This window comes from Erythrolamprus reginae, chromosome 5 (assembly GCF_031021105.1).
Source record: "Erythrolamprus reginae isolate rEryReg1 chromosome 5, rEryReg1.hap1, whole genome shotgun sequence".
In the NCBI taxonomy this organism is placed as follows: domain Eukaryota; kingdom Metazoa; phylum Chordata; class Lepidosauria; order Squamata; family Dipsadidae; genus Erythrolamprus; species Erythrolamprus reginae.
Genome location: NC_091954.1, coordinates 99,640,422 through 99,662,791, shown reverse-complemented (window position 1 = coordinate 99,662,791; position 22,370 = coordinate 99,640,422). Strand labels below are relative to the sequence as shown.

At 39.8% G+C, this 22,370-nt stretch overlaps 1 protein-coding gene across 17 annotated transcripts in view; it reads left to right on the top strand.

The window, feature by feature from the left end:
* MECOM (MDS1 and EVI1 complex locus) overlaps positions 1-22,370 on the top strand; it is a 732,881-nt gene that overhangs the window by 630,045 nt on the left and 80,466 nt on the right. For 8 of the 17 annotated variants that reach the window (XM_070753599.1, XM_070753600.1, XM_070753598.1 and 5 more), the window contains exon 3: positions 14,856-14,990. In XM_070753599.1, coding sequence (XP_070609700.1) covers positions 14,856-14,990 — 135 coding nt within the window. Of the gene's footprint in view, positions 1-10,632; positions 11,428-11,834; positions 11,935-11,958; positions 12,037-13,153; positions 13,307-14,855; positions 14,991-22,370 lie in introns of those variants that run through there. The other 9 variants (XM_070753592.1, XM_070753591.1, XM_070753593.1 and 6 more) reach the window with 7 other exon arrangements.

The following is a 22,370-nucleotide window of genomic DNA, read 5'->3' as shown; positions in this document are numbered from 1 at the left end:
CACCACTGTCCTGGGGGAAAAAAAAAGATATTGCAGAAAACCAAGCCTCCAGCACTCCTGGTGAAGCTCAGACTGACCCCGGCAAATGAAAATAATCAAAAGTAATTAGAAGCGTGCTGGATTACTCCTCAGAGATCTAAGCGAGAGAATAAACATGCCGAAGTCCTTCGAGCCACTGCAAAGGGCCCATGTCTGAGCTGTTAGGTGCCCTGACCTTGTCCACATAAAGATGTGATTTATGAAGTGCAGGGCAAAGCAGCAGGGGCTTCTGTCTTCTTCAGAAGAACCAAATTATTGAGGTGGAGATTAACATGCTTTCAGTCGGGCCCATTTCCAAATGTAGGAGGGGAGAGATTTTTAAAAATTATTATTATTATTTACTCCCCCCCCCCCCAAAAAAAAAGCTTTTAATTTCCTTTGCTTTCCTTCTCTCTCTGGGACTATACCGAGAAAAAAGCAAACCAACAACCCAGTTTTGCAAGCAAGTCAGTGTTCCTTAAAAAGAAGAGTTAAGAGTTGCAAACAGAGATATAATAAGAACGAAATAGGGAACGGAATATTGATCTCGCATTTTGTTAAAGGGCTTTGCTTTTTTAATCTTACGTGAATGAATTTCCTATAAGGCACAATAAAACAGGGAAGTGAGCTAATGTTTTCAAAAATTAGGTCATATGTTTTTAATTTATAACTTTGAAAAAGAGAAAGTCTCTTTCTTTCTTTTTTTACTTCCTTCCTTCCTTCCTTCTTTCTTTCTTTTTCTTTCTCTTTCTTTCTTTCTCTCTCTTTCTCTTTCTCTCTCTTCCTCTCTTTCTTTCGTTCATTCTTTCTTTCCTTCCTTCTTTCTTTTTCTTTCTTTTTCTTTCTTATTCTTTCTTTCTTTCTCTCTTTCTCTTTCTCTCTCTCTTTCTCTTTTCTTTCTTTCTTTCATTCTTTCCTTCCTTCCTTCTTTCTCTCTCTCTCTCTTTCTTTCTCTCTCTTTCTTTCTCTTTCTTTATTTCATTCTCTCTCTTTCTCTCTCTTCTTTCTTTCTTTCTCTCCCTCTCTCTCTTTCCCTTTCCTTTCCTTTCTTATAAACTTGGCTCATTAATCAGCTGTGCAGAAAAGACAGCAAATATGTGCTACTGATTCAATGATATATTTTTGAAAATAAATAATTATGCCATCAGCTTCTTGTCTGTTCCCCTCTCACAGACCCCCTTCCTCCCCCTCCTGCATCCTTCGCCCCCCCCCCCCCCTTTTAGCACTGTCCCTCACAGAGCTGCTGCCCTCCCCAGGAAGCCTATTAGCAGCGGACAGTTATTTTGCCTTACTTTCCCTGCCCTCTTTCCTTTTCTTCTTTTTTTTCCTTTTTCTTTTAACGATGTGCTGGAATGTGCTGTTTCCATAGGGTCTCCATTAGGGGAACTTTTACTTTGGGGACAGCCCTAGAGTTTAAAGGCTTAAAAGAGGCATCAGTTTACACTCCAGTGGGAATAGCTACCAGACTGCTGTACTTATGTCTCACTGCCACTATTATGGAGGCTTATTTTAAATAAACAGTTGCTTTAAAAAAAAACAACCCAACTCTGGGAGTTATAGCCACTAGCTTTTCTGAGGAATGGTGGCACTCTGGACAAATTGTAGATAAAGAAGAATTTGAGGGTGGGTTTCTATCTTGTTCTTGAAGCAGAAAGGAAAATTTCTTGGCAGCTTTTATTCAGGAGATCAGAGTACAATCAATATCATGACCCTCTTTTCTCTTATATATCGCCAGTTCTCTATATCGTATGCTAACAGACATATCTGAAACCAAAGTCAGTTTTTCCCCCCAAGTATTCTTTGGACATTTCTGAAAAAGAGATTGTACCTAAAAAAGAACATGAGAAAATATTATTTTACTGATAGAGTAGTAGATCCTTGGAACAAACTTCCAGTGGACGTGGTTGGTAAATCCACAGTAACTGAATTTAAACATGCCTGGGATAAACATATATCCATCCTAAGATAAAATACAGGAAGTAGTATAAGGGCAGACTAGATGGACCATGAGGTCTTTTTCTGCCATCAATCTTCTATGTTTCTGTGTTTCTAAAGAGGTTTCCTCTCATTCTGTATAATTATTGGGTAAGAATCAGTTTGGTCTAATGCAGTGCTTCTAATAATAATAATAATAATAATAATAATAATAATAATAATAATAATAATAAACGTTTATTTATAATGCTCTTTTAACAAAGGGCATAACACCAAGCCATATACAACTAACAAAGACAGACAGTAGGCAGTACACACACTTAGCTAAAACACAACTAATAAAACCACAAAACTTATTAAAACCCTTCCCAACCTCTCCAACGTCTTCCCCTCTTGCTGATCCCCAGAACAAGGATGCGTCTCAATTATTTTCTGTTATTCCCCCCCACCAGGAAGAAGTAAACATTTTGCCCCCCACCCTCCCGAACTCCACTGGGATGATTATTTGCAATATTTGGCATGTTTTCCTTGAAAAAACTTAAACGGCTTATCAGTGTGATTGGGGTGAGATGTGTTTAAGTGACTCCTTAATTTATTTGGCTTCATGCTGTACGCTGCCAACATTTTTAGACATACAGGTCTTTCCTCGCCTCCCACCGTAGCCAAAGTGAAGCCAAGCACTACATACGCTTCGTCATATTTCCTCATCTTTGCTTTCGGGAGACTTAGGTTTGTCTCATTATGTCCATCTCTCTCCTCCTTTCTTTTCATCCCTGCTAAATATTTTTCCATGGTGTCTCTTAAGGGTTTGTTATCTGCACTTCATATCTCCTGCTCTGTGTCGTGTGCTATTGTTTGGTGTAAAAAAAAACCTGCAGCAAAAAAAAAATTACATTTCACAGGGTCGCCACCCCTGCATTGCTCCCTGGTCTGCCCCACTATTTGAGAAGCGCTGGTCTAATGGTTAAGGTACCACGCTAGAAAGTGGGACAATGTGAATTCAAGTCCTGCCATATTCATGAAAGCCTTGCTAGCCCTGTTGGGTATTTTGATTATCATTAATATTATTTGTATTAGCAGAGTTCAGCTGGCTTAATTTGCAGCGGAGTTAGCATGGCAAGAAATAACACGTGGTTCAGAATCCCATTTGTTAGCAATGAATGACCACTTCTTCATAAAGATGAAAAATACAATCTTTACTTACAATTATGTTGATTCATGCAATTGATAGATTGCAGGCAGATAAGTTTACATTCCAGTCCATATTAATAACTTCTGGATGGTCCCATGTGTGAGGATGGCTTTGGATTTCATCTCACACATGTGTCCTCAGCCGAGGACAATGGAGCATCCACAGAAGAAGGTAGAAGAGGTAGAAGAGCAAGAAGAAGAAGAGGGGGAGCATCTACCCTGCAGAGGTTTATATAGCCTGCAGGGTATCTGCCCCTTTTGGTCATCCAAAGGTGACACACTGGTCAGTTAATTGCAACCTGACCATAGAGATGTGTTTACAAGACAGTGCAAGCATGTAGTAGAGTAGTTAAACCCAACAAGCCCAACCCACCTCACATTGTTATTATTGTAGGAAAGGTGCATCGGATATGTTCACCATATCCAATGCACCTTGAGTTATTTGCAAAATAACAATGGTGAGATACAAATAACTAAATAAAAATAATTGAGGAGCTCCCAAGTTCAAGTTGCAATACTATGCAATTCCCTAGGAGTAAGACTTCTCTACGTGGCCAGGGATCAGTACATCTACAGTGCAGTTTAACATCTTTTTTTCTGGGATTGATTGTTGAGATTTGTTTTTTCTCCCCCATTGGGGAAAAAAGAGGGAAAAGAAACAGAGAATAGGGAGGGTGGTGAATACAAGGAGTAAGTAGTGGCTATCATCTCCTTAACAAGTGCCCACAAAACAAGGACAAGAGAAAGAATCAATTATGGTGCTATACCACGTGTGTTGTTCTTGGATGTTGGTGATTTGAGTGATGTCACATTATGTATCTCTGCCAATCTTTCCCACTTTTCATATGCTGACATTGGCTAGAGCAGTGTTCCCCAACCTTGGCAACTTGAAGATATCTGGACTTCAACTCCCAGAATTCCCCAGCCAGCATTTGCTGACTGGGGAATTCTGGGAGTTGAAGTCCAAATATGTTCAAGTTGCCAAGGCTGGGAAACACTGGGCTAGAGTGATGATAGCCACCACTGTACATAGAGAGATTATATTGCAGTTGGAGACTTGTCTTTGTTGAACACAACCACTGAATTTTTATTTTACTATGAAGCTAATAATACTGAACAGTTATCAACATGGAATTAAATAGAAGGCAAAAAGTAAGTTTGCTTGCCTTGAGTTTATATATAAAAAGCAGGGATAAAAATCTAATAGGAACAAATAATAATAATAATAATAATAATAATAATAATAATAATAATAATAATAATAAAAAATTAGACTTGTATGCCGCCCCTCTCCAAAGATTTGGGGTGGCTCACAACAGCAATAAAACTGTACGATACAAATCTAATTGTTAAAACTATGACTAAAACCCACTATCTTAAAAAACAATCAATACAATACAGTCACAACCACACATAACTCTTAATGGTGAGAGAAGGGGATACATTAATTTTCCCATGCCTGGTGACATAGATAGGTCTTCAGGGTCTTGCGGAAGGCAAGGAGGGTGGGGGCAGTTCGAATATCCAGGTGGAGTTGATTCCAGAGGGCTGGGGCCGCCACAGAGAAGGCTCTTCCCCCAAACATACCTCAAGAACCCCTCATTCTCCTCCCAGGGATTCCTCATGCCTGCCTGGCTCCTAAAGCCCCCCCTCACCCACTCCATGTCCCTTGGCCGTGGAAGATCCATCAAGGACTATGCAGAGGTTCAAGCGAAAAAGAAGGGGCGAAACGCTACCGTTAATTAACTCATTTTCTGAATTTTCTCATGCCTCAAATCCTAAAGTCACCTAACAATTAGGTTTATATTACATATTAAACTATATAAACTATATAACATGGGTTAGGTACTACAGTATATGGGTATCTAACCCATGTTATAGCTAGTCAAGTAGCACTGAAGGCATCTGATAGGTCTGGAATGCATCCCTAGCATTTCTCTCTTTCTGGTGTCCTCACCTCAGCATTAAAATATCCCCAAATATTTTGCAAGATATATAGTTGCCAAAAAGTCTTCTGGTGGAAGCTGGGATATGGATTGTCAAATATCTCTATCCCCTAAATGAGGAATATTATGAAGGGTCTGTTATTGTGGAATTGCAAAATTGTTGAATTATAAATTCCACCACCACCTTACTAGGGTCATATGAACCCTGTTCTTTAGGCCTAGTCCTTTTCTCTGCCCTAAAAGCACTGTTTCTCAACCTTTGCCTGTTTAAAATGTGTGCAGCAACTCCCAGAATTACCCAGGCAGGCATCTAACTGAGGAATTCTGGGAGTTGAAGTCCAGACATCTTATAGTTGCAAGGTTAAGAAACATTGCTTTAAAGTAATCCACCATACACCCATTTACAATGTTTCCAAGAGATGTCGAAGAATTTCTGATTTCAAAATCTGGATATAGAAGTCAATCCAAATGACTATCATGGAGTAAGGCAATCTGACACGTGCAAGAAATGCTGTTATAAAATGTGCTGTAGATGTTTGTACTGTATTTTTAAAACCACTGAGGTTTAGAACAAATACTGTACTACCATACTGGTCTTTCATATAGAAGTGTCGAGATCTACAGAGTTTGGATTTCAAATCTTATGAATTCAACCATGTTTGGAATAGTGATTGTCCTATTTTCATTCTATGTTTTTTTCACATGTTTGGGCAGGTAGTGCTCCTCTATTCTGGGCATGGTTGTATTGTTAGCATTTTCTGAGATGTCTACATCTACACTTTTCAGTAGATGTATACAGTAAAAACGTGTATAGAAGCTTCATAGATGGAGATGGTAATGGATTATAATGTCAGAGACTGCTAAAACTCCTGGCCAGGTAATCATTTTTGGCTATTTTATTTCCCATACTTCTTGGGAGCTACTGAAAATAATAACAGCAGCAACAGAATTGGAAGGGACCTTGGGGGTCTGCTAGTCCAACCCTCTACTTAGGCAAGAAACCCTACACTACTTCAGACAGATGATTATCCAACATCTGCTTTAAAACTTCCAGTGTTGGGGCATTCACAACTTCTGGAGACAATCTGTCCCCCGGATTAATTGTTCTAACTGTCAGGAAATTTTTCCTTAGTTCTAAGTTACTTCTCTCCTTGTTTAGTTTCCATCCATTGCTTTTTGTTCTATCCTCAGTGCTTTGGAGAATAAGTTGACTCCTTCTTCTTTGTGGCAACCCCTGAGATATTGGAACATGCTATCATATCTCCTCTGGTCCTTCTTTTCATTAAACTAGACACACCCAGTTCCTGCAACTGTTCTTCATATATTTTAGCCTCCAGTGCCCTAATCCTCTTTGTTGCTCTTCTCTGCACTCTTTCTAGAGTCTCAACATTCTTTTTACAAAATAAAAAGGATAAAACCCTTTAAAAAAATCCCCTCACTCTATGTCCATACTGTGTTTCTCCAAAAATAAGACAGCGTCTTATATTAATTTTTTGCTTCCAAAGATGTGCTACGTCTTATTTTTAGGGGATGTCTTATTTTCTTTCAACTAATTGTATCCTGTTTCCTGCTGCAGCAAAAATGCATCCAAACACCCAGCCGCATGTTGGGTGCGTATTGGATGTGTTTTAAATCTGATTGATGCAGCGTTTTGGGATGCAATTTATGGACAGCAGTGTTATATATATGTTTTGTTCGGGAATGCTGCGAAACAAAACGCCTCCTACGTCTTACTTTCGGGGGATGCCTTATATTAGGCAATTCTATGAAACCTCTCCTATGAAACCACTTTCCGGGGTGACATTTTCGGGGAAACAGGGTAGGAGTTGGCATTCTTCACAAAAATGATCCAAACAGCTGCAATTATTACTAAATCTGCACTTCTATTCAACTAGTTTTTCTCATCATTCCTATCACCCTTTTCCTCCCACTTGACTGTATTGCTGTAACTTGTTGCTTGTATCCTAAGATTTTTTATTAATATTGATTGATTTTTGACACATGCATCTTTTTCATTTATGTATGCTGAGAGCATCTGCACCAAAGACAAATTCCTTGTGTGTCCAATCACACTTGGCCAATAAAAATTCTATTCTTCTATTCTATTCTTCTATTCTATTCTTCTATTCTTGGCTAGTCTCTACGTTCTGGGGATAACTGGAAGTGTAGTCCAAGCACTGTGGAGGGACACTATGGAAGGTCCTTCTGACCTCCGATCCGTGTCCTTCTGCAAGCAGGGTGGGTGGAGTACAGTACAGCTCCCCTTGTTTGAACTGGGTTTCCACTACACTCTTAGGCGACCCCAGCAGCGCTCAGCGCCTAAGCTGCGAGGCTCGAACGAAAAGGCAAAAAGGCCGCTTGAAGACCAGCCCGCAACGCCATCTACCGGCCGGGAGCCGCCATTGCGCCTTCTTTTGGCTCTTTCGGGGACTGAAGTCGGTGACACGGAGTCCGCGAGGTTGCTTGCCCGGGTATTGCGGAGCGAGCCTTTATTCTCCCGCGCAATTCTTGTCTTTGCGCCCGAGGCTTTTTTCTTTCTTGGCCGCTTCCTCCTCCTTCTTCACTTCCTCCTCCTCGTTACGCGGCGAAAGTGCTTCTACGCGGGACTCAATCCAAGCGGCGGCGGCGGAGGGAGCGAGGAATGGGGTGGAGGGGAGATGTTGGAAGATGTGTGAACTTTCGGCGTCGCGCGAGTTTAGAAAAGGCACCTCGGCTGTGGTCCGCGTTTGGGGCCTCTGGAGCCATCCGTTTCCCAGATTACTTGTATTTAATACACAATGCATCATAAAGCAAATTCCTCATTCTGACAGGGAGAAAATAGAACAGCTCAGAGCTCGAACTGCTCCAATTTATAGCTAAATTAAAAAGAGCGAGCGAAAGAGAGGGGACGAAGCATCCAAAGTGGCAAGAAATCGAAAGAGGGAAAACGGGGGGTCTGTAGAAATTTACCAAACTTCAACTCCGTTGGAAAAGGTCCCAAGGGGACCTATGTTATACATACATACATACATACATACATACATACATACATACATACATACATACATACATACATACATAATCTCGGGTTTCTCCCCGAGGTATCTCTTTCCACCCCTTCCTTCCCCCCTTGGCGAGGGGGCCACAGACGCCGGGCGCACTCGCTGCCCATTCCTCGTGGCCTCCCCTCTCGGAACAATGGTCACCCTCCAAAATAACCGTTCAGTGTCAGCGATAACAGGCCGCTCGGACGAATTAATCAGCATCTTTTGTCACTTGTGCCACTGGCCCCTGGTGACCTGGCCTCTCTCATTCCCTCCCACCCACCCAGCCCCCGACATTCCCTAGCTGCTTCGGGCCCTATCCACCACCGTTTCCCCAGCCGTTGAAAGCTCTGCTCCTCCACGTTTGGAGGCTCGGGGAGACTTAAGAAATTAGCCCTTTAAAGAGGGGGAGGCAAACAAAGATCACTGGGGTGGCGCGCAGGCCGGACTCCCTAACCCTACCCTATATTTGTTGGGTGGCACATACTCAAGCCCTGCATCTTTCTGACGGCCTGCCAACGCGCGTCAACTCGCATGGTCTGAATGGATGCCCGCGCGCGTGTAACACGCCAAAGCGACTCCCATTTATTGTGAACGCTTCTGAATTTGGATGGCGTTTGGGTGGCGGTCATCGCCTTAGTTCAGTTCGTGGGAAACCGTTCTGCTTTGTTCTGTGACCACAACAATGCCCAGATTGCAGTCCCACTAACTCGGTTAAACCGGGGGGGGGGGGGGAGAGAAAGACGAATAAGACAGCCGAAGAACGCATGTGAGACAGGGCGAAGCTGTTAATCCGAAATCCAGGGACTCTCTTCTTGTCTGAGTTTTGTACATTTTTTTCTCTTTTTTGTACTGAGTTTTGTACTCCCCCCCCCCCTTTTTTTTTGGTAACATGAAATGCTGGCTTACTGCGGCAGCATTCTTGCAAAGAACGGCAGCAGCAAAACCTGGTTAATTAATCGCCTTTAGGAGCCTACGCTTCCAGAAAAGTCGAAAATACTACTTCGTCGAAAATTTGCTCCGTACGCTTTTTCTAGGTTTCCATGCGTTTATACCTAAAGCTTAATTGTAATTTAGACTGAATGGGTTTTAAAGATCTATACGTACTGCCAAACCGCCAAATAAAAAATAAAAATAAAATGCCGTGACGCTTTTTTCGCTTCTAGTGTCAAAATCCGTGTATTTTTACGAAGTGAAGGAGATGGGGTGAAAAATGTCGAACGCGGGAATGGGAGAGGATGTGCATGTGTGTGCGCGCGCGGGGAGAATCCAGTCAAACCCCGGTTAGCAAGTGTCAACTATGTAAGCCTTGCAAATGCTACCGGTGTCATTAACAGCCCTTTAAAGAGACAGGCGCGGATCGCTCGCGTTAAATGCGCGTAAATCGCCAGCGCGATTCCGTTTGCCAAGATATTTTTTTTTATTTTTTTTTTTGCTATGGGTTATGTGGAAACCGCCAAAACCCGCGGCAATAAGTAAATAAATAATAATTTAAAAAGCAGCTCCGGATATCAGGGGGTGCAAGTTCAACTCTTCGCCTAGAAGAGAGGATGCCCCGTTGAAAATTTAAACTAAAGCGCGGCCGGAGTGCGTAAAAAAAACCCACAAAAAAGCCTCGCCTTAAATCAACATTAGCCGGAGCGAGGCGGGGAGCGCTGCAACTTTCTGGACAACACTGGGGCAGAATTGGGGGGGGGGGGGGGAAGAAACGATGGGACGTCTCCCCCCGCCCCCTATTAGCCTTCCCTTCAAAAAATATTAAAAAATCGAGGGAGGCTTTGCAATCTCTCCCCCCCAACCCCCCCCCCCCCCCCCGAAAAAATAAAAAACCCTCCTAGCCAAGCCAAAGATCTTCTCGATTGGCCCGCCGGTGCCCTGGATGGGACTGACACGATTTTTTTTCCCCGGGCCCGAGCGCATCCGTAATCAGTCTGCCGAGCCGAAGGCTTCTGCCTGGGCGACCTTTTTGTGACCTCTCTCGCCAGAGGGAGGCGGCTGTCACTTTTAAACGCTGACTGAAAGAGGAGAGCCTCTGTCTGGCTTCCGAGCGGGCCCGCTGAGGCGACGGAGGTGGGGAGGGGGGAAAGGGATACCTCTTCTGGGGCTCGCCCCGCTCCCCGTCACCCCCTCCCTCACCCCAACCCCCCACTTCCACCTCAGCCTCGCTCCTTTTTTCCCTCAGCAACTCCTGAGGCAAAGGCGGCGCGAGGGGAAAGGGGGGGAGGAGAGAGAGAAAGAGAGGAGGGGGGTCCTGTCCCCAGAGCTCCTCACAGCGCGGGGAGGAGACACCCGGGGAACTTTCTTCCTCCTCCTCCTCCTCCCGCTTTTTCTCCTTGCCTCACACGGCGGCGAAGTGAAAAGGAAGTTATTCTCTCTCTCTCCCCCCCCCCCATGTTGTGTGTGTGCGCGCGCGCCCTCCCTCCGCCTGGGCTAACTTTCGACTCCACGCGAATCCGCGCGCGCGCAAACGCCCCCCCTCCGCCCCGCTTCAGAGGCTCGTCCCTCCGTCCCGTTTCCTTCACCCCCCTCCCTCCCGCCCTCCCTCGCTCCCCACCCCCTCCCGCCCCGCTCAAGCCAGCCAGAGGGCACGCCGGGCGCTGGGGAAAGAAATTAACACGCCGGTTCAATGGGAATCAATGGGGACAATTAAAGCGATCGCCGCGTTTCCTCCACGCCGCCCCCGCGCCTGCTCGCCACCGACGGTCCCCTGACTGAAAGGCTTGGCTTTCTCGGGCCAAGAGCGCGGAGCGGTGTACAACCCCCCCGTAACCCCTCAATTCTCCTCAGCGTTTCCTCCTCACCGCCTCCCCCCCCCCATTCCCGCTTCTTCTTCCACGCCCCGCGCCCGGCCGGAGAAGACCCCGCGAAGTTTTTCCAAGCGAGGCCGAAGAAGAAAAAGTCTCTCCTACAGCCCGCCCCCGAATGCCGGAGGAGGAATTCGAGCCTTTCTTCAGGAAGCCGAGCCGGCGGGACTCGCGCCGGCTTTCCTAGACGCCTTTTTTTCTGTGGCGAGGACTGAACGGCGAAAAGCTCTGAGGAAGAAGAAGAAGAGAGGAGGACGCGCAAAAAATAAAAATAAAGGCGACTGTGTTTATGGAGGGGGGGGGGAGCAGAGAAACCTCCTCAGGAGAGGCGGCTGACAGCTGTTTGAAGGATTGATTGGCGTGATTGACTGCGGTCCTTTTATTTTGCGACCCTCCCTTTATAACACCCCCCCCCTCGCCGCCGCTCTCCCCACCCTGTTTCCAAGCAAAGGAAGGATTTTGAAGAAGGGGGGGAGAAACGTCGGACCTGCAGTTGATCTGAGGTAAAAGGTAAGGCACTCTCAGGAGAAGAAGGAGCGCGCGCTGGGCGCGGGAAGGGGGGGGAGAGAGCTTGTTTTCACGAGGCCCCAACAACTTTCGCTCTCTTTTCTCTCCCCCCCCCCTCCACCTTCCTGTCCGGTTTGCTTCTTTCTCTCTCCCCCCCAAAAATGTCACTTCCGAAGATGAGAACTTTGTTGCATTTCCTCCCCGCCGCTCCCCCTTCCAAAACACACACAACGGTCGATCCTGCAGCCTGTTGTCATCTGTCTCGGGGGGGGGGAGAGAGTCGTGGGAGGGTGGGTAGGTGGAAGACAGGGCGAGAGGTGTGGGGCGGGAAGCGGGCCCGCGCGGGGGGGGGAGATGTGACGCCTGTCCACCACCCCCCTCCATTCTCGGTTCTTGCTTTAAGAAGGAAGGCCAAGCGGAAAAAAAATTAGGGGGCGGGTTAAAACTTCCCCTACGGTGGATCCGAATTCCTCGAGCCACCGGGAAACGTGACCGTACTCTATATTGCAGGTTGGTAGCCAAGCGGTTTGATTGCAGCGATTGGGTGAAAAGTTAAGAATTAAAGGGCGCGCGGCGGTTCTTGGAGCGGTGTTTTCTTCTCTTGGTTTTGTGGTACGAGCGTGCGCTTCTAAAAATGCGTTTCGGGGAGAAAGTTTGGCAGTTTTTTATTTATTTTAATTTAGTTATTTTGTCAAGCACGAATTGGTAGTATACAAAGATATAACAATGTTTATATACATGGTGCTGGTAAGATAGAAATATTAGGAGAAGGGATGGAAGCACGCTGGTGTACTTAATGCGCACCCCTTAAAATTTCTGATGGATTTAATCCACTGGACAGAAGGTTTCTCTTGATCTTTGGAAATAAAAAACTTGAATTAAGTATAGAGTATGTCAGGCATGAATGAAGGAAAGGAAGGAAGGAAAGAGAAAGAAAGAAAGAGAAAAGGAACGAGAGAGAAAGAAAGAAAGGAAAGGAAGGAAGGAAAGAAAAGGAAAAGAAAAGGAAAGAGAGAAAGAAAGGAAAGGAAGGAAGGAAAGAGAAAGAAAGAAAAATAAGAAAAAGGGAAGAGAGAGAAAGAAAGAAAGGAAAGAAAGTAAGAAGGAAAGAAAGAAAGAAAGAAAGAAAGAAAGAAAGAAAGAAAGAAAAAAGAGGAAATAATCAATCAGTGGCATTAGGCAGAGAAAGTGAAGGGTCAGGACTGAAGCAGTTTTATTTTATTTTTTTTCTTACCAAAAAGGCACTGGCTTGTTCAAATATTGTAACTGGAAGGGAGTGAGGGGGAAAGAAAAGAAGTAAACAAACCAACCCCCAAACCTGATCTTGAACTTTTAGGCATTGGTTGCTGGATTCATGCTTCACAAATAGTTGAGTTGAGGAAGTCTGAATGAAAAATGAATTTATTTAAGGTACGGAATTTAGAAGGCTTCCTTTACGCTGCCTAGATTTCTCTTGATTAATAGAACTTCTGAACTTTGAATGGAAACTTGAAAAGGGGAAACCTCTGAAAAGTAGGACAGGGGTATGGACAATTCAGAGGGTGTCCTTAAGGGAAAGGATAAGCGCCTGAAAGACGGCATAACTCATCTATCCATTATCAATACAGTCCTGCCCAGTTCTTCTTGGGCTTTAAGGAAGAGGCCCAAATAAATCTGGATTGGCCTCCTGCATCAGGTCTCTTTCTATATGTGTGCAAGCGACCTATGTCCACAAGCCATTCCTCTGAACACAAGGAAGCTGTTGTAAAGCACACTGGTTTGTTCCTTGGGCATTCTATCACCCAGAGAACTGATTTTTACTTTATTTTTACTTGGCTTCGTTTTGTTTATTGGTTGCATCCCTCCCTGATGATCCAGATACAGTCTCAGGGGAGGCAATGAGGTTAGTGGGGTTTCTTTTGGAGGGAAGTGGAAGTAATTTTGCTCCCGCAGCTGAAAGCTCAACTTTTATTTCTGTGTGCAGTGGAGGCGCTGGGCCAAATGCACAAAGCCCCATGTGTAAAAAGATTCCAAGGCTCAATTCTTCTCCTGAAATTGACTTTGAAGTGGGTTTTCACCCCTGGCAGGCCCCTCTTTTCGGGCCATGCATTAAACATTAAAAATTGGTGGCACCCTTGTTGGTTTAAGTGCCTGCTGCTTAACCAAACATATACAAGAAGCACTTTCTTAGTGCTCCCGTTGCCTTATGCCCTGGACTTTTGTGCCTCTTGAAGTTTTGTAAAGAGTAAATGATCTAAAACTGCTTCTGGGTGATTTACCTGAACTCTTGATGAAAAATGCTTTCGGGCTAGGAACATATTGCCCTCCAATATTTGACTTTAATCTCAGGTGATCCAGAATAACATAGCTTTATCTACTAGGTTCATTTAATTGCAGAATTAGAGCTAGGACCTGAGATGGTTTATTCTTTCAGAGGAAACTTAATTTGGGATTTTATTAAATGAGATGACCAGGATTCTTAAGACATACAGTTCAAAAACAAGAATTGCTATGGATCTAAACATGTGTTTTACATGTCAGTCTTTGCATAATCTCTTCCCTTCTACAATTTCCCATGTTGGTTTGGTTTTGGGTGATGTTTTGTTGTTGTTGATAGTGGTGGTAGTTTTGTTTTGTTTTTTAAATTTTACCATGGGGTTTTGTCTAAAATCTGACATAGAAAATCTGTGACACTAAAGAGTCTTAAATGTGCATTTTGACATATTTAGCTGAAATCTCAGATGCCTCTAGACAGGAAAATTGTGATGTTACATTATAATATTTAGGATTTTATCATAATATTCTTATGGTATATTATTTTTTCTAATATAATCTGTCACATTAAGTTTGCAATTTTTTTTCATCTAAATCAATTTAAGGGCATATGCCGAAAGCAGCTACATTCTGTATAAGTGTTTACACTTCATTGTATTTATTTTCTTTGGTGTGGTATAAAAGGGCCCCTGTTATTAGGCAATTCTTGCAGCCTTATCCCTTGACCACATATTATATAAAACTTAAAGAACAATTACTTCTTCTAAACCTAGTCTTTTTTCTAACCCATGAAATTTTGAATTGGAAAACATATATTAAATGTAAGCTGTTAAGAAGCAACTTACGCATTTCTTTGCCAATAACTAAACCTAACATTTTGTAAAAAGTCAGGACTATTCATATGGGTTTTCATTAAAGAACTCTTAGGATTTTTCAACTGCATTTTGATTATAGACAAATATATTGCAAGAGGTATATCTGTGACAGAGTAATTGTTCTTTTAATTACTGGGGCCTATTTAATTGTTTTTGTGAAGTCCACTCAAGAAGCATACTTCATTATAAACACACTTAAGCTCTTTTCTGTTTGTTTATTTGAAGGACTGTGATTTATTTTCAAACTAGCTGAATGAGAGCAAAGCAACAACAAAGATGTCTTGTTTTCTATTTTCTCTTTAGATCTTGGATGAGCATTACAATGTGAAATTCTGTATTGATGCCAGCCAGCCAGATGTAGGAAATTGGCTAAAGTATATCAAATTTGCTGGATGCTACTATCAGCCTAATCTTGTTGCATGTCAAATAAGTGATCAGGTATGTAATGAACATTTTCTGAACTTCTTTTTTAGCAGCTTTCCAGCGGACAAAACAAAATAGCAGCCAACTTCAAGTTGTCAATGTGTGCTAGTGTAATTATTGGATAGAGGTGTGAAGGAGATGGAACAGTTTAAAAGCAAAAGATGTGTTTACAAAAGCATTTCTACCAAAGTTAATACAATTTTGACTACATTTTAAGAATGAAACACGGGATACATATTATTTATATATACGTGTGATTTTTTTTCTGCTTTTCTGTGCTTTTAATTTTTCCAAATTAATATGTGATTAACTGCAATGTTTAATTCTTAGTTTTAAATTTTAGAAATATTTGGCGCACATCCCTGAAATGGAAAGCTTTTTTTAAAAGAACATCTTTACCAATATGATTTAGATATTTGCTACCTATTATTTGTGAGACTTTTTTGTTTTGTGGACATGGATAATTTTGTTCTCAATTATTAAATAAAATTGGTTTCACTGTTTTGTTGACAATTTAGGCTCATCAAGCATGATGGAAACTAAAATATAATTATATTTGTTCTTTTTAAATTCTGAGGGATAGAAATTTTTGAGTGATTTTGTTTTGGAATGGAATAGTATTTGTCTTTGTGTCTTTGCTTCAAATACATACTATAAATTCTGAATAGAAAGTAATTTATAATTTTGCCCTTTCAAAAATTAATAGGATGGTATATTTGAGGTTGATTGATTTTGTTAAAAATTGTATCAGTATTTTTCATATTAATAAACTACCATTTCTTATTGTGGAAAACAACCTGATCCATTTTTATATTTTAAAAATTGAGTCTGCAATCCTCACTACGCATTTCTTAGTAGGTGCTTACATAAATACTTACCTGGAAGGCAGTATTAGTGAATTCAATGGACCATGCTTCTCAATAAAGTTATAGAGGATTGCTCTGTAAATCAAGTGTAGTTTTCATACTTGCTAGTTTATTTAATTACCTTTATATAAAACGGTAAATAAAATGACAAGTAAGTACAAATCTTCAATAGATATCAGTTCTTGCCAATCAGGTCCTTACTGTAGTCTGTTTGTTGTTATCTTCTCTGCTGTTTACAGCAACCCACAAATTCACAGGGCAAAATAACATATGCATTCTTTTACATTTGTGGCCATCTATCTTTTTAAGCTGTGACCTCTTAAGCCACCCCCCTCCACTAAATATGTAGAGGAAGGTTGAACAAACAGAAAAACTAGGCCCTCCCTATCAGTTTTCTTGCCGACCACATGGTTCAAGTAAAGAAGCAATAAAAGGCCATTAGCAAATGAAATATACATTCAGAATGTTGCTGTCTGGTTGGCAAAGAAAAATGATCCGTCCTGAGATTGTGCAGGCAATTCAGAAAGGAAACGGCAGTGTTGTGCTCAATTTATTTTTACCTATAGTAAAGGTTTAGCTGTGGGGGAGAAAAAGAAGGAAAATATAATAAATAAATCCAAATGGATTTAAGAGGTGGGGGAGGGGGAGAATGGCTGGCTTAAGGCCTGCATCTTGATCATGTACTAAAAATAACAAAACATATGGCAGACTGAAGGAGAAACACATATAGAATATGGAACAGTCGTTCCAGCAGCTTCACCGGATTGGGAGTGGACGCCATGTAACTCATTATTTTTTGATGTTTACATTTTTCACATTCGGTAATAGCATCTGTACACTTGCCAACAACTTTTTTTAAAAAAAAAATCGTGTTTATTTTATCTTATGCCACTTCTAGTTCATATTTAGGAAACTGATCTTTCTTCAAACTTGTAAATAAATAGCTACTTGTTCTTTACGTAGCATGCAGTGGTAGAAGAAGAAAAAAGTCAGTCATGTCACACGAATCACATGCAGTTAACAATTATACATACATTTAATATGTGATGCAAAATATTTCAAGCCAACATATATATTAAACAGATTGGAGGATCCTTTTTTTAGGCTAAATGATTTTCCATAATGTGAGCTTCTCTTTCTGATAAGAGACTTCGAAAGTCAGGCAGCATACAGGTTTAATACATTGTTATTACTATATTCCAACACAAATATGGATGGGGACTTAGTAATCTATCATGAAACATGCTGTGAATTTGACTTTATACAATGAAATGCCTGCTAAAACAATTGAGGGTTGTATCTGCCATGTTGTCCCTCTCCTCATTCACCCATAAGGAAGAATGGCTGCTAACTGGTGAATTAGCTCTTCTGATCACTTAATAATATCTGTCAAGCAATGGGGGCATTCATTAACTGCTGAGGCCAAGCAGGGATACATGATTAGCGGTAACTGTGTTAATGTCTAATTAGCTCAAATTAACCTATAAAATTAGTAGGGAGACACTCTTCTTTAGCAGGAATAAGAAGGAGTTATATTTCAGGAGTAATCAATAGTATGAGATTATTTTACCAGGCTGAAAGTTGGAGAGATCGCATGGCAAATGTGACTTGTAGGGTGTTGGTGTCTCAAAATTTAGCAGAAAGAAAATGAATGAAGGAAAGAAGGAAGGAAGAAAAAAGAAAAAAGAGGGGAAGGAAGGAAGGAAGGAAGGAAGGAAAGAAAATGTTGTTTTCTGTTTGCTTAAACATTGCTTTCGGACTTTATTTGTCAAAGTTCTTTGCCACTCTTGGCTGAGATCATATTTCATCATTTTGGATCAACTTTACAAAAGAGCAGGGTTCCTTCTTATAACTGTACAAATAAGCTGTACCAATGTGAACAACTTCAGAATAATGCTATGCAGTCAAAATATGTATACTGAAAACAACTCATATTTCATTTGATTGGAAGTAGAGCAGAACTTTTAAGACTGAATGGGGGAGATTCGTCCTCCCATTGCAGTAAAGTTGATCTAGAATTTCCCAGGTCTGTCGTATTATCTCCTGTCATGTCTAATAACTTTTAAACGAGTGTAATTCAAGATGCTAACAAATAATGAATTCCAAACTGTGCAACTGGTTATTTCTGTTTTTCTCTGCATAAAACCCCTGATAGGATGTCAGAAATTCTAATAATGTACTTTAATGATGCTTTATCAGTTACATTTATATTTTTCCAATCTGAAATCAGTTTGGAATTGCTAGACGGTTCAGCAATTTGCTAGATTTTTTTATTTTTGTTTTACTGGAGGCAAGAAGAAATTTGGCCCATTTGGTTTCATATCAAGATTTAAGACATGTCTGTGCCTTTTTTCAAGGTTCTATTGAGGCTATTAGTTTATAACAAATTAGACTCTAACACAGAAGTATATAGAAACATATACACAATATTTGTATATACACAATATATTTGTATATCCACAAATGTTTGTGTTTGTGTGTATATAAGTGCATGTTTTAAAAACCAATTGAAGACAGTTATTAACTAAATTTTGATATTTTGGAAATTATAATATTGAGAACCCGGTTTTGTCTGGCATATTGAGAGTGTTCAAATATATTTCATTTAAATGTGAATATCTGCTTTTCCAATATTAAGGAAACACGGTTATTGATGTTTACAGGTTTTTATAAGAACATTCAATAATCACCATGCATTTTACAAGCAGATATCTCTTGCTTATTTATTAAAACAAAACTGTTTCTATCCAGCATGTGAAACAAATATAATGTTGTGTGACAAGCACAAAGTGCAGATTCAAAATAACTGATATTAAATGAAAAATTGCTTATTAATAAGAAATTTCTGATACATCTTGAATATATGCATGCTTAATCAGCCTCATGTTGGATAAAATCTATTGAATTCCAGAACTTTGAAATTGTAACTATGCTTACTAAGGAATAATTCTTACTGAATGCAGCAGATAGAGCCTATTTCTCAGTAAAATTTTAGATGCCATGTAAATGAGAGCAACCTCTTAAAAATATATCAGTAGGTTTCATCAACATAATCAAATGTTCATTAGTTTTTGAAACAGAAGACTTATTATGTTTTGCATATTAAAAGCATATGCACTTTATATCTACTTAGGGCTGCATTTTGTCGTAAAACAGAGGGTGCATCTTTAGTACTTATGCAAGAATTAGATTGCATTAGGAACTTTTGTCTGATTTGCATTACAAAAGTGATATTTTACTATAGTGTACTATACTCTAGAAACAAACACAATAATAGTTATATATTTACTCAAGCATACAGCATCTACTTTATATATTAAAAAATTCAAACAAGCTTTCCTATATATTTTTTTAAAGCTTTTATAAGTATACAAGCTCAGCAACAGGATCTAACTAATTATTTTGGGGTTAATGAGGATACATTTATGGTTAACTTGGTGAATTTATATTGATATCAATTACCCATTAAAAAAAGAGAAAACTTTCATTTTTTAAAAAAAAAATTTACCCTGATGTTAGTGTTTTTGTTATTTAAACCCATTTACTTCAGTTGATTTGATAACACTGATTAAGGACCTGGCAATTCTTCAGTTCTCAAACTGTTTTAGCTATTTTATAGATTAGACTGAGAGCGATTGATATACCTCTTACAAGAATTCAAAAACGGAACTTAGGCCACTACGGAAGAATTGTATATTTAAATATACACAAGAGTTATAAATTTAGAAAGAATTATTGTTACAATTTATAACATAAGAAGATGACAAGGTTATGGATGGGCAGTCCTTCTAATAAAGAATGCATTAAGACAGAAGATTCCGATTTTTTATAGCTCCTTAAATAAAATAAGATACACTGTGTAGTTTTTTTAAAAAAACAACCAGTGCTATTGTACTTGCTTAGTGGAGGATAGCTTGCAATGCTTTTCCAGTATTATTCTTATAGTAATTGATACTTTCATTGCTGTTTTTTAAAACAGCTCTCTTGGGATTAGCACTTTTTGATATAGCAATCAACAGGGGCTCCATGTTTAGAAATGTATAGCAATTTACAGTGGTCCATATTCTACCAGTCACTTTCTCAAAAAATTTTGAGTTTGGCTTTTACTTGCTGTTCTTGTCTTATAACTTCTATTCTGTGAACAAGAACCGAATGAGGAAATCAAACATCATCTTCCACCTCCTGTTTATTTCCCCAAGAGGTGCTACAAGGACATAGAGAAAGGGAGTGTGAGCCATAGGATTTACTTGGCCAATAAAATTCTCTCAACACTGAGCTGATCCTAGAAAATATAGCCCTACATTGGAGTGTTCATGCCCTTAAATTATTTGGCAGAAGTACTGTTTTCTTTGCGTAAAGAAACAGAGTTACAAATGTTCATTGTTTACCAACTCAAACATGATTTGGAAGAAGAATAGGTGACACAAAAATTTAAATCTGGAATTGGCTACCAAGTTACTTCTTCCCTGGTTCTTTGAATTATGCACATATACAACAATATTATTTTAATTACCAACAATGTTTCTGTACTCATGGAGAGCCAAAGCAAGCTTTCTAGAAACCTTGCAGAGATGAGAGTTGAAGGACACCAGATGTCAACCAATTCCGGGGGCCATACCCAACTATGGAAAAAGCTACCTTTCTTTCTTGTATCGGTCAATTTTATGGCCCTCAAAAGTGGAGTAGTGAAAATAATAATAATAATAATAATAATAATAATAATAATAATAATAATAACAACAACAACAACAATAAAACAACAACAATAAATAATAATAATAATAATAATAATAATAATAATAATAATAATAATAATAATAATTTATTAGACTTGTATGCCGCCCCTCTCTGGAGAGTCGCACCCATGACTGACTGAAACATGCATGTAGTTGATACAAGTGAAAGCAGACCTTCATATTTCAGTGAAAGACTAGATTATCTTGTGCCCTCCAAATATTTTGGACCCTTGACAACATTGTCCAGACTTTTACATTAAGGCCTATAGAGGAAACCATATAATTTACTCCTGCTATAGTAAATTTACTCCTGCTAATTTACTCGTGCTATACCTATAGAAGTATTTAAGCATCAAGTTCACAAGTCTTGTATTGGCCATTTTTGAGGAAGCATTCCATTCCTAAAATGGAAATAATTTTTCAAAAAATTATTTAATTGCAGATCATGCTAATACGCATTAAGAATATTTGGAGAGCTAAGCTTCAATAAGCATAGCCATATAGGCTTAATACTGAACTAAGCATTAAGAAATGTGTTGATGGGAGGCTATCTAAAAATCTTGTAAACATTTAGGATTTAACAGAGATTAAAAACACCTGAAGTGGAACCAGTAAACTGAAATTCACTTACTGGTTTCTGGCAAACCCTTACCTTTTCTTTTTGAAAACATGATTAGAATAACAGAGGAAAAATCACTTTGAATTCTACCCAAGGTTGCATTGTGTCACTAATGTCTTCCAAGAAAATGTAATTGATAAGCACTCCCTTTCTTAAACACTCCTATTTTTCTTGAGAGAAACTTTGTTAACTTAACTTTATCATATTATACAAAGATGGATATCTGTGTCACAAATAGCAAAAGCTACAATTACTATCCCCTGTATTGTTTCTCACAAATTTAGCAGGTGACTCACATCAAGTCCCAACACAAGTGAGGAAACTCCAGGTTGTGGATAAGTAAGTTTAGAGGAAAGAGATGGAGAAAAATGAAAAAGGGAATCCATCTAAGATTATTTTAAAATGTGAATCTCTGCTCTCCTACAGCACACAAGGAGAAGCAAGACTAATCTGTGAATACACATATACAATAGCCTTCTTCAATCTGATAATCTTTCATGTGTAGATCTCAATTTCCAGAATTTTCACCAATAGACAAGCTGTCTATACTTCCAAAGCAATGGAATGGCTGTACACATGTAAATTTAGAGATCAGCCTTATTTGTCGTCCATTTAAGTGTGCATAGGAGTGTGGCCTTAGCCACTACAGTTATATTTAGTAAGTAGAAAAATAGGACAACCAAAAGATTGTATCCTAGAACTGTTTAACAAAGAGGGATAAATATTTCCTAATATTAATTTTCCCAACACAATTAAAAACAATTAAAGCCTTTTATGATACAATAAATATTATCTTTGGCATGGGATATCTTTGTTTAGATTCTCTGCAAAGTTTGATTGTGCAACTGTTTCTTAGTCCAGCGATTATTCAGGATTGTTGTGAAGATTAATTGGCTCTGAATGTGTGGAATATAAATATTAAAAACTGAAAAGAGGAAATCATTACAAGAAAATTTATAACAAGCTCATAAATCATATCCAGAAGTGCAATCAGAACAAAGAAATAGAAAATCATACATTGTATTGTTTTCATTACATTAAGTAATATCTGGCAGCCCCCACTCTACCCGTGATTGGTCATTCCTGAACTTCTAGATTCTACAGACCTTAAATAAGCATCCAATGGTTTTAAACTTTAGTGTGTGTGTTTTTTACTATATTGGACAGGTTTGGT